Source organism: Syngnathus leptorhynchus, chromosome 1 (assembly GCF_054491065.1).
Source record: "Syngnathus leptorhynchus isolate UIUO chromosome 1, UIUO_Slep, whole genome shotgun sequence".
Taxonomy (NCBI): Eukaryota; Metazoa; Chordata; class Actinopteri; order Syngnathiformes; family Syngnathidae; genus Syngnathus; species Syngnathus leptorhynchus.
Genome location: NC_141195.1, coordinates 12,469,468 through 12,483,228, shown reverse-complemented (window position 1 = coordinate 12,483,228; position 13,761 = coordinate 12,469,468). Strand labels below are relative to the sequence as shown.

At 37.8% G+C, this 13,761-nt stretch overlaps 1 protein-coding gene across 2 annotated transcripts in view; it reads right to left on the bottom strand.

Annotated features, from left to right (window-relative positions):
* Positions 1-10,202: 10,202 nt before the first annotated feature.
* The window catches only part of klhdc8b (kelch domain containing 8B), a 59,479-nt gene continuing 55,920 nt past the window's right edge, over positions 10,203-13,761 (bottom strand). For both annotated transcript variants that reach the window (XM_085913628.1, XM_085913617.1), the window contains one exon: positions 10,203-13,563. In XM_085913628.1, coding sequence (XP_085769754.1) covers positions 13,367-13,563 — 197 coding nt within the window. In that variant the 3' untranslated portion in view covers positions 10,203-13,366. The remainder of the gene's footprint in view (positions 13,564-13,761) is intronic.

Genomic DNA, 13,761 nt, shown 5'->3' with positions numbered 1-13,761 from the left:
TCTTTTCACCCTCAGGTTAAGGTTTTCATGTAGGGGTTTAAGATTGGGGTTTTGTAGTCGGGTTCAAAACTAGGGTTAAGGTTGTAAACTAAGGTTAAGTTTTAAAATTGGGTTTCAAATTAAAGTGATGGTTGCAAATTAGGTTAGAATTATTATTTTTTTACTTGTCTGAACAAAATAATCTGCAGTATATGATCAGGTTTGATGGTTGCAAATTAGGTTAGAATTATTATTTTTTTACTTGTCTGAACAAAATAATCTGCAGTATATGATCAGGTTTGATGGTTGCAAATTAGGTTAGAATTATTATTTTTTTACTTGTCTGAACAAAATAATCTGCAGAATATAATTAGGTTTGATGTTAGGATTAAGTGTTTCGGTCTAGTGGTTAGGAATATGGGGTTAGGGTTTATGGTTAAAATTGGGGTAAGAGATTAGGAATACGAGTTTAGGGTTAGGGCTAGGGTTAGGGTTAGGGTTAGGGTTATTTAAGTGTAGTACGGTTTGAAATTAAAGTTAGGTTTTCACCATTGGGTTAGGTATTCAAAATAGGGGTTTAAACTAGTTTTGCAGTTTTGCTTTATGATAAATGCAGACTCACGAGTGTTCACATTCTGGATTTAAATAGAATTATTAAATGCTTTATCTCATAACCTTATGAATTTGCTTTTGCTGTTCACTGCACTATTTTGCATAAAACTGTTCTTTATCACATGAAGTTACACATTTCTCAAAAATATGAAAATCAGTTTCCAACTGCCCTGTTCTTCTCTTCCATCTTCGTAGAACACTGCTCCACTTGATCACTTGAACCCTTGATCCATACATTTTGTTTTCATTTGATCTCCTTGATATTTTATGCTCTTACTAGTCTGATACTCAAATTATAACAGACAATTTTGTGAGTACAGTCACACTATTGATACGACAAAACCATCACTTTTAGCAAACCAACTGAATAAGAAGAAATAATGGAACATTGCTGTAAGTATTTGCCCATTCAATATGCATCACATTGCCATAGTGCCCCTCACACACTCGTTCACTACACCACACTTCACAACGGTACAAACACAGAAACAGCAGAAGACAAGGCAGTCAAGTCTGATGACCGTCATGTGGGAGAACTATTAATAAAGCAGCTGTTGCCATGCTGTCTGTTATGGAAAATCTCCACAACTGGGACCTTTCTCATATCTATAGCCTTGAAGCATTACTGAGGCAAGTACAGTCTAGTACGACCCATTGATGGAAACACTCCTGGTTGGCCTGGAAGTCAATATGAAGTAACAAGAATGATAAAACAAGGCACCATGTAAAACTAACTGAAATAGAGTTCGAATGATTGATATTATTATTATTTTTTTTTACAGTTCATACTATTTAATTACATTTTGGGTGCGGCATCATTCACAGGCACAGCAGGGCTTAGTCCGTAGGCCCCACGAACTGTGGCGGATTACTGTACGTATAATTCCTCATGACTGCAAACCTACTGCCTGTATCTATGTTAATTTATGGGTTCAACTAATTGCAGCGATTAGAAATTCTTGCTCACTTTCTTCCCACTTTGGTAGTCGTTTTTTTAGCTTCAGATGCAAAGCAGATTCAAACCTACATTGTGATCAATCAGCTAAACATCAGGCAACATCTAATGTTTACACAGCTGTCAAGGACTGCGGCTCGCAAATGAGTCCCTTTGGGTGTATGGCTGCATCTGTGATATCATGGTCCTGTGGTTACCTCTTGAAGGCATGCGGTGACATCTGTCTATCTTATCTAACACTGTTAGGTCCTCTACGACACTGTTGAGTCTTTTGTGCTTGAAACCCTAACCGTAGTTTGAAAGCCGAGTTTGAAGCCCTGACCTTAGTTTTAAACCCTAGTTTGAACCCCTAACTATGTTGTTTGAAACTCTAACCCTACTTTGAAACCCTAGTTTGAAACCCTAACCCTACTTTGAAACCCGAACCATAGTTTGAATCCCTATCCCCTGTTTGAAACCCTAGTTCGAAACCCCGACCTTGGTTTCAAACCCTAGTTGAAACACCAACCTTAGTTTTAAACGCAAGTTTGAAACGCTAACCCAAATTTTAAATCCTAGTTTTAAACCCTAACCCTAGTTTGAAACCCTGACGATGGTGAAACTCTAGTTTGAAATTAGACCCTTTGCTTGAAACCCTAACCCTAGTTTTAAACCCTAGTTTGAACCCTGAACCCTAGTTTGAAACCCTAGCCCTAGTTTAAACCCTCGTTTGAAACCCTAATCCTAGTTTGAAACCCTAACTCTAGTTTGAAACCGTAGTTTGAAACCGTGACCCTAGTTTTAAACCCGTGTGAAACCCTAACCCTTGTTTTAAACCCTAATTTGAAACACTGACCCTAGTTTGAAATCCTAGTTTGAAACCCTAACCCTAGTTTAAAACCCTAGTTTGAAACCCTAGTTTGAAACGCTGTCCCCAGTTTTAATGTGCTTTGTATTATTGTTATTTGACATTCTGAACATCAACATTTTAGAATCACTAAAGTAGCACATAAAACACTTCCTATGTGTCCAATAAATTGGATTTTGGATCACTTTTCATTGATTGGTTATGATTTAATGCCTGGTAATGCCAACAGACTAAAATAGCAGCACCAAACCCTTTTTGTTATCAGATTGACTTTAAAAGCCAATGAACTCCCACGGCTGCTGTTTGGGAATTACTGCTCTTGACATGCTTCATTGTGATTGTTACAATTAGGTTCTCTACTTTATACAAGAATGATAATAAAATGAAAACATGATTTTTAGTAATAACATAGAAATGCAATATTTCTATAGTTTTTGTATGACTGCATTGTTTGACACCATATTAGCCACTGTTTGTGTAGATCTCTCACACTGGCCAAGTTTGTAATAGTCATCCTCACAAGTGACATGCTTGCTCTTGATTTTCATCAAGTTGTTTATGACTGACAACACCATCAAGAGCCCTGCTGCCATGTGCTGTTTGGCAAACTAAGTGTGAATAATTATAGTTCCAATGAGCGTGTTATTTATCCTCACCTCACCATGACATTTGTTTGAAAGGGTGATACCAAACTAAACTACAAGGGAAAGCAATAGAAATACCAGAATGGAATTTTTAAAGGACTGGAAACGAAGATCAGTTTCTCTTGCGGGTTGCAAAATATTTCTCCACCACTTGCCAACACATACTTGGAAGTCCATAACAAGCCTAACGGTACTCTATGTATTAGAAGGGCTGCACTTTGTGGCACTTTCTGGCAGAAATATTATAAATATTACAAAGCACATGTTTGGAAGTAGGGTTTCTCCAGGTACACCAACGTTCTACTACATTCCAAAAATGAGCAATTTAAATTAATTGAAAACTAAATTGTCAATAGGACATTAGGAAAAAAAGTCTTTCTTATAATTATTGAAATAAATTTGTGATGTAAATTGTGTGGAAGTTTTTGTTGAGACAATGTATATGAAAAGTAAATGATCCAGTAATTTTCCTTTCTAAATGACACCAGTTAATTATTTAAAGCTTACATTACAGTTCCAATTATTCACAAATAAATAAATAAATAAATAGATAAATAAATAAGGACAAACTCTTCAATCAAATCAACACATCAAATTAATTTTTAGACGTGTGTTTTTTCTCCGAACAACAAAAGTGGATGTGCATCTGAATTCTGAAATCATCCCTAAAGCTTCAAAAAGGGCACGTGTAAATACTTTAAAACTGCGGTGCTAAAAACAATCAGACAGCAGTCAAGGTACACGATTATTTAAATGAATTGTTTTTTTAAACACACAGTGACATTGGAAGTCATGCTCATTGTGAGATGTCCTAGATGGTCCACCAGTATATCAATCTCAAAAGCAGTTGATCTACAAATGTTTGGCAGCTGTAAAGAGCAGTGATATAACGTAGAGATGAAGAAAACGTATTATTTGAGGCTGAAATCAATACCCGTTCATGACTGGAGGCACCAAGGGCAGAGAAGATGACCTTACATCTTCCCAAGAGCCTTGCACAGTCAATGATAGAGTTGCCTTAAACACCAAATACTTCCCTTCACGTGGTTTTCTCTGCATTGTGTCATAGAACATCACTGGTAGATGCTCATCATCATTCTATACCTTTAACCTCCAATAAAGAACATCTACATTTTAAAACCTTGATGGTACTTGATTTTTTTCCAAATTATTATTTTGTATGACTTTAAAAATGATCTATGTGCGAATGGCTGAATTGGTTTTAACTGACTGACAGTTATTTATATATATATATATATATATATATATATATATATATATATATATATATATATATATATATATATATACATATTGATTAATTATTTCTGTTATATCATCCCTGATATAGTTATCAGTTATAGCACCTGGGATCTCCTGTAAATGTATAAAAAGAGAAACAACAATAGCACAGGAGTTGTAATAAGTTAAAAAAATAATGATATACTACCTCATTTCAATTGTAGTTTCATGTTTTCCCCACTAGATAGCAGAAAAGGAAAGGGAAATTGTACTACAGAAGTCTCACTATACTGTCTTCATGATGAACATTGATTCTTTGTTGTGGCTAATTTAATAGTTTGATAGATTAATAGTTCTGGCATCAAAAAGAGTGGTTTTTGGGGGTGGGGGGCAACTTGACATTTGATAATAATGTATGTCATTCATTCTTCTCCCACACCGCTTATCCTCACGATGGTCGTGTGCTGGACTTGGGTCAATAGCACCCAACTTAAAAAAAATCCAAATCCTTTAGTTATTTTGCACAAATAAATGGTTGTTTGATGCAGAATTAACCAACATCTTGCATCAGAACAATTTCTAACCCAAATTGGGTTGGTTTTAATCCCAGCATTTGTGAGGGTGGGGGGAAGTGAAGCATTTTGGTTGATCTTTGATTGTTGGAAAATAATCAAATTCAAGCTTATACTATGTACTGAATGGTCGCACGGTGTATTTTTGCCAATGCATTTCCCTTCATCTCACTTTTGTCGCTAAGGCAGCACGGAAAGGAAACAAAGAAAATGGCAAAAACAAATTGTTGAACAGAAGAGTTTTAGACAGCAAGTCAAAATAGTTTATTATAGAACAGTATTCATATTTGAGGCACTACCTCACATTTATTATAGGCACTGTACTACTGCCCTGCTGTGGCAAACCAACACCAGCCAGACACATCATCCCTATTTAATCAACCTGAGTGACAAACTGAAATACAATCTAAACAGTTGGTGTGTTGCGGTAGGTAAAAAGAATTGATGTCATGTAGTTTATGTCGTGGTTCATTGGTATGGCTGAATCTTGAACTCCATGGATCAAAAACCTATTCTGAAGCCACATTAATGGTGTGTGTCAAGTTTGCGGGGAGGCTTTCTATTTCTACATGACAGCCTCATCTATCAAGCAGATGAATACATAACTGCTCTTTGAAATACATACACGTTAATTCAACTGATACAGCTTGAACACAACAAAGTCTCACATTCATCTGTTATGACAAGCACAACACCTACAAATAATATGGTTCCTATTATTTCAATGAAATACAATGATATCACATCTTGTATGGTTGGGAAAAAGCACACCTGGTATCTGGCTCATAGAGGGACGATCAAGTGGCGTTAATTATTTTTGGTATAGTAAGGTTGTACATCTACGGCACAGATGTACAATTACCCTAAATGACACACAATGGGGCATTTAGTGGTCTCAGCTGTTTTAGACTATTTGCAGAGATTACGCGTTACGCCTCTCGCCAATGCGATTGCAGTTTGCCTGTCAGGCAAATTCTGCAAGCGCTCTTTCGAGTGATTTGCCTCTGCAAGTAAAATCTACCCTCCATCTCAGCGTGACTTACTTTTGTAATTAGCAGAGCTATGTACATAAATGCCATTCCTTTTAGTTACTTAATCAATGCAAATATCAGAGACGTCGAAGTCAAACTAAACTGTATTCAAATTCGGGCTTGGAATATTACATTTGCCTGACTGCTGTTCTGTCGGTGATCAGTGGAAGTTTTAGCAGACTGACAACTTGTCAGTTTTCAGGATGATAAAAGGTTAGAAATCAACAGCAAGGAATCCTACTCTTTGAAGAGTTTTCAGTTAAATTCTTATTAGAACAGGATATGTAGGTATCAGTGCGAGGGAAGTTTTTGCTGACTGCAATTATGATTATGAAACAAGATATTCAGCACATAGTCATAGCGATGACAAGGTACGCGGGAAATAAATCATTATCACATACATAATCATCAATATGATAATAGTTTGATCTCACCTCCCAGCATGCCAATTTTCTGAACATTTCATCCAGTGCAGTAATCACTTTTACAGACATAGATCACACACTGAGTACAAAGCTTTTTTCCCCAGGTTTCTATCATGTTGATCACTGTACAGGGAAACGGCACAGCAAGAGAGATCACAAAAAGAGCAGAATTCCTCTCTTTCATTCCAAAATGTGTCCAAACTAGTTTCATTTTAATCCTCAAATCAACTGTGGTTACATCAAATGCTGAGTCAAACTGAACAGTGTTCATTAAGGCTCATAGCATCGATAGTTTTTAATGCAACACTCACATGATCAACATTGATTTCAGGGGTGAGCAAAGCTTTGTGTTCAAGGGTCATATTAAATTCATTTTATTTATGTCAAGTGATTTGTAGGTGTTTTATAAAAAATCTATATAGTAGTATATGTAAAATGTTTGTAAACAAGAAATAACATGATTAGCAAATTGGTAAATTCATGTCATACTTTATTATTTACAGAAGTAAATTAACCAAATTATCAGATAATTGGATAAAAATTAGATTGTGGAAATAAAATTAAAATTGAAACAATATATCAGGACCCTGAAACATTTAAATGCTTAGGGCAGAGTGGCCTGCACGCCACAGCTTGCTCACTTCTGTTTGATGTCAACAGGAGCTACTGGTGAGAAACCCTTATGAAAGCAGGAACTCAGAACAAAACAACACCAAGGCATGGGTGTCATTTAACAATCTCAATGCACAACACAATATACCCATAATTTATATATATTGTATATAAAAACATTACAAACAATCTCCAATAACTCCCATACTAAAACCACAAACACATTGAATTCTTCTTCTTCTTCTTGTTCTTCTTCTTATTATTATTATTAATATTATTATTTTGATGGGACCTTTTTTCGAAGCGAAAAAAAAGACACCCAATGGCATCTGCATGAAGGGACGCTATTGTCACTCATTTCTGTCTTTAAGTTTCCCTAAACAACAGCTCAATGAGAGCATAATATCAGTGTGTGATTTAAAAAAACAAAAGCATTTGCAATTGATAAATTACTCACGACAGCTTGTATGGATATAGCATATCTGCATCAGCATCTTCCATCCCCATTTTGTCATCCCACATTGTTTAGTCCTGAGTGCCTGAGTTTTATTTTGGACAACCACGACACACAAAACAAGCTCCCAGTTGAGGGGCGGAAATCACATCTCCGACTATCTTGTTTGGATGGGCTTTCTTCTGGTACTCAACTTCTTCCAACATTCTCAACACGTGCTTCCGCGATCTGACTCTCGTAGGCGCATTCAAAGGAATTCATTATTATGCCCACAGCGGCGCAACCCCCCCTTTGTTCATCAATTCTAACCTGTCTCCACACGTTGCGTAGGGTTTTTACCAAAAAATAGTGTTAAACTATATTACACCATTTCTTTGTTCCTGTTTTTTAGTGGCTAACTCGCCACCCAGTGACACACTTGGGCATCTGGCATAAGTTGCGCCTACCCACTTATGTCAGAACTTGAACTTCCCAGTGACAGAATTGGACGACCAATCGGAAGTCACTTGATGTTCCCACTAACAAGTGTAAGTTGGTTTGTGTGCTTATTTCATGATTAGGTATCTATTCAGCTTTGAAGGTGATGCTTCCAATGGGATTTTACATTGTGTGAGCTACCATCATTTTCAAGGAACATGTAGCCTATGCACTCCTATCCACTATAGGTTTAACATTTGACAGTTGAGCAGAGTTTTGGTGTTTTAGCACCTTCAGCAGACAGGTGCACAGCCTTTGAGGGCAGAGACAAAGGTTTTTATAATTTTGAAGCTTCTTTTTTTTCTACAAATATGTAAGGATCGTCAACAACACCATGGAACGGCAAATTTGCAAGGTGCTTTTCGAATTATAAACAATTACACGACTATCGTATAGATGGCAGTAAAGTTACTGATGCTAAAGAAATGTAACAGAAGACAGCTGACCTATGGTGAATGTACGTATGTTACAAATAAATAAATAAATAAATAAATAAGTCAATAATTAAGTAAGATCCCACTTCGGTCCTTCAGGTAGTAATGACCATGGATGATATAAGAACTTGTTAATAAATAGTCATGTTTTCTTTAGTAAGTTAATGTTGGATCAGCAAAATTGAATACAAGTCCCCATATGCACAAACATAATAAATTATTTCTACTACCTACCTACCTACCTACCTACCTACCTACCTACCTACCTACCTACCTACCTACCTACCTACCTACCTAACTAACCAACTAACCAACTAACCAACTAAATGAGCTCAAACCATATCCTGAATATCTGCTGCTATGAGAATTAGATTGGTAATATATTTTTGCTTTCAACAAGAATGCATTTACATCCACGTTCATGCAGGCTTGTGCATCATTACCTCATGGCCTGTTTTAAACGATACAGCATGTAATTGGCTTCTACCTGCTCTGATTCATCCTGCTTTTATTCCCCAACAGCCTGTGAAAGGTGCTACAAGTGCAATTCTAATACGATTTAAAACTAACCTGCAACTACAGCAAAAATCAGATCCATGGGTGACTATGGATCAATGAAAAAAAGGGGGAGGGCGATTGGGAGTGGGAAACCGAGTAAAGCCTTCTATTTCTTTCGATGTTTTTTTTTATAGCAGAGAAAAACACAAGACGCATTTAGACGATGTCATTGTACCGCTCCAGATGGCTCACCTAACAAATGGATGTTTTAAAGAACTGTGCCAGAAATGTGCAGACACCAATTTGCTTGCAAACTGACACATTGGACCAGTTTCACAACCACCCACGTCAGTTTCACCGTTGTAAATCCGACCATAGACCTATATAGAAAATGTATTAAATCTGCAATAGTTTTCAGTTTTACTTTGCCAGAATGACACAACAGTCCCCCGCAATATCAGACTGGGGTAAAAAAAACACAACCAAATGGCTTTACTTCATGGCTTCCAAGCCTTTTTCCCCCCCTCGAGTTGTTCCTAGATAGAACTGTGCTATCATAACTGAGCGGAAAATGGATTTGCTCTCTCATGAGCATCCAGTGTGAGTGCGTGCGTGCGTGCGTGTGCTCTCGCTGTGCTATATGACCTGCACCCAACATAATCAAATGGTGAACACCAAAAATAACTGACTGTCTACTGGCACCAACCTCATGTGCTTCCTCAAAAAAGATAACAAGATCCGTCTGGATACAGACCAGCAATTTAAACTGCAACAGCCAGGAAAAGCATGTGTGTGCGTGAGCGCGTGTTTCTGGTCCTGTGCCTATCTTTCACTCATCTGAAGCATGTTTCTTTCCCTCTCCTTCTGTGAATTCATGACTGACTATGTTTGAATTTACTATCCTATGATCAGAGAGACTTCTCTCGTTTGAATTACATGAGTCACTTTGATGCATCAAACGAATAGTAACTAAAAATGATGCATCAGATCTGTCATTGAGTGGTCAGCTGGTCCAAACATCTTGTCATCTGAACACCCAGTCTGATTTTATTCTAGATTTATTGACCTGCTATTGCTTTTATTTCCGAGTAATTTCTCGGGTGTGTAAATGTAAAAAAGTGAGTTTAATAACACATCTCCTCAAGGAGTAAAGGGTGAAGGGTAACCATCATGATGTCAGAAAAATGTGTCCGTGTGTGTGTGTGTGTGTGTGTGTGCGTGCGTGCGTGCGTGTGTGTGTGTGTGAGAGAGAGAGACTTTCTGGGTTTTTAAAAGGACTTTCCATTTTTCGTCCACTTCCGTACTGACATTGCTGGATTTGTAGCCATGGGGAAAGCAATAATCAAAGCATCTGCAGGAGAATGTTGTTGAACTTTATAAAACATGAAAACGTTCTACGTTATATAAAAAGAACCCCAAGTGGAAATAAGCCACAGTCAAAACTTTCCAAAAAACCTTTCAGGGCACAAAGAAATGCCACAGATAACTTGTGAGATGGAGGACTTTCTGTCTCAAGGTGAACAATAAGGAGGCCATTGAAGAAAAATAGACTACATGGTCGAGTCACCAGACGAAAGCAATTATCACAACAATGCCACAAGAAGGCCTGCAGACAGAACAACACCAAAATAAAACATCTTAAGTTGAATCCAACATCAAAATGGAGCTTTAGGTCCACAACCATAGACTGTACATTTGGAGAGGCTCCAGCATGGCTTAAGTACACACATTCCAAATGTGAAACACTGCTGTGGATCACTTGGTTTTTTTAGGATGTTTGAGTTACAAACGTACAGGGTCCATAGTGATGGCAAGATGGAAGCCAGTCAGAAAATACTAGCTGTCAATTTGCACTCATAAGATACGTACATAAGGAAATACATGATAAGATTAGTCTTTATTCATTAGTCCAAAAGCTGTAGTTGAGGCCTTCAACAAGATACGGAGCCAAAAGGCAAGGCCAAGTTGACAATTCATTGGCTCTGAATCTATCCTGGAGCTGTCTCAGGTTCCTTAATCTAAATGTCATTTTGGAGAAACCACAAAAGTGTTCTTCATGCAGAACAGTTCAAGAATTTACAGGCACAAGAGGCTGTTTGCCCAGAAGAGTGGGCCGCTGTGCATCAACCAATTGTGCCAAGACTTCAAGTTGTCAATGGTGTTTAAAATTCAACTCATCGGAGCAAACAGAATTGCTTAGCTTCACCCAAATATTACAAATGGGGGAAAGAAACAATTTTGTATTCTAAGAAAGTGGACAAAACAAATCTGGGCTGGTGTTATTGGGAACAAGCTGAGTGGACCGGCCTATAATCCACCCAACAAACAATGATATGGCATCAAGTGTTTTGCTCTGTACTTTCAAGTCAATTTAATACTTCCAAAAGCCGTCTGTCTCACATTACCTTGAGATGATTTATCTGTTGAGTCTGAAATGTGCTCGACATCAAGCTGAGGTAATAAATACACTTTGTTGCTGTCATTCATTAAACGGAGGCGGCGGGTGGGGGAAATGCAACCAACGTCGGTAATGCTGTCTAAGGAGTGGATTGGATGCAGTAGCTATGATTGAGTGTGTACAAACAACGACCCAACAACAAAGCCTACTACAGTGCGACGGATAACATCAGTGTTGATAAATCACTTTGCTGCTCATGGCTGGAGATTAAAGAAGCACAGTGACTGTGGTCAACAACAGATGATGTTGGTGTGGATGGATGGATCTTCAACATGGTTGAATGCAGTCATGTCTGGCAGCAGGAAATCTCAAAAAGATCTTGCTGAAAAAATATATGTTTTTGTATGCCAGACAGAAGCGTATATTCAGTATTGAATGCAATACATGAATTTTTCACAAATTATTTCAAATTTGAAGTAGTTTAAATAGTATACTCTTTACACCAACCACATGCAATGTTAAGTTTCTTTTCATTTTCAAGTCTAACGAGCGAAGATTTATTCAAAGACTTGGATTAAAACATGTTCAGTAATTTTAGTTTGAGAGTTTTGTTTATATTGTTGCTTAATGGCATTACAATTTTCCGCCATTATGGATGGACATGTGGTGTGGTGATTGCTAACCAGGATGCTGTGTGCCCGGAGAAAATTGTCCAATTTGACCTAATTTGGCTGAAAATTATTATTTTTCACTGAAAAGGATATTTTTGTTCAAATTTCTATGTTAGCTAAATAGGCAGAAGAAAACAATGATCTTCTTCCATTAGATGGCTAAAGGTACGATGAACCTGTGTGTCCACCTGTTGCCTTTCATACAACAGAATTAGTCATGGCTTCTTCATACAAACTTAGTGTTTGATTAAACAGCCTCAAAATTCCCATAGAGTAAATCCTTTTGTGAGTAAAATTAGATGAGATCAGCATTATTTCAGTATTAAGTATCGCAAAGTATGTGAGCATGATAGCCTCCATATCCAAGTCATTTGTTTCGAAGGTGGGGGGGTATTTAATGCTGTATCAAAATGTAAAATAGGTGCCTTGGCACAATTAAATACCGGGAACATTAATCTAGTGCCTATCAATTATCAATGTATGTCTGTGAAAAGAGAAAGTATGTGTCATACAAGTCGATATCCTCAATTATTTTAATAACGCACACCATTTACCATTGTTATTAAGCGTTAAGTCAAGTATTGATTTATTTCAAATCCAACAAAGGTGAGTGAAGGGGGGGTTTACCTTAAGCCAAGTTGTGTATTAGACGATATTTATTAAAGTATTTATAATAATGACATGTGAAAAATAATCGATTCGTGAACCATGTGGTATCCATCTAAACTCAGGCTTTAGTTACCCAGTGAATAAAGCATCAATCCAAATACTATAGGAGTCACGGTACCTGCCTTGTTCAAGGGTAATTAACAACACCACTGTCACTGCTTACTAGGAGTCACTCATCTTGACGAGATAGTGGAAGTCACCAGAAACAGCAACTCTTAACGCTGTAACAACACTCAAGAACAAAAACAAAGTGTCCCATTCGCATATTACGACTAGAAAAAAAGAAAACAAAGAATCATAGAAAAATGTCAGCTTGCTGATGCAGCAGCAGGGGAGCGCAACACCGATATGGCCCTATGTTCCTTTAATATCCAGAAAAGTACCCTGCTTTTATTCTCAAAAAATGTTCAATTGTTCAAAGGCATGTAAAGTCTTCGGATACTGTTGTATGTGTGTGTGTGTGTGTGTGTGTGTGTGTGTGTGTGTGTGTGTGTGTCTATTTTTTTGCTCTTTTTCTTCCATCTTTCCCTGACATCTGCAAGAAACACAAGCCGTCAGTTCCCTCTCCTTATCAGTCACAGCAATCTAAGCTGTCCTTGTATTTATTCGTCCAGCTCTGTCAGCAAATGTCCCTGGATGCCATTTTTTCTTTTCAAAATGCTTGCTGAATATGTGTACCATCAAGAGGAATCCATCAGTCGCACATTGAAGATTGAAAAGTATGTGAGCATGATAGCCTCCATATCCAAGCCATGTGTTTAGGCCTTTTTCCACGCAAGAGTTGAGAACATATCAAGGCCAATGTGGACCTGCTCCGTTGTGAGCGATGTGCCCTCGGCGCACGTGTCACACGGTTTCCTGAAAGCAGAGGGCTTCCACGGCATTGCTTGGTCCCTGCGCCACCCCACCGATCACGAAGAGCATGCCAGCGGTCTCCAGGAGAGCAGACGAGCAGCGTGCGGTGGGCATAGGCGCCACGTATTCCCAGCGTCGCTTGATGGGATTGTAGCTCTCGACTGAGCCCAACGGCGTTGGCTCGTTGCCTGCAAAGACATACACCACACTTAAGACAAAGCAATTAGAAGACACTAGTCAACAAAATGCATATGTGCATAGATGATATAAAACCAAATAACAGTGGTCACCATGCAGCCCCAAAGGTCTCGACTAATTTAAAATTAAAACAATAAGAAAAGAAGACACATGTGCAATTTAGTGTAAAAACATTGGGTAATAGTACA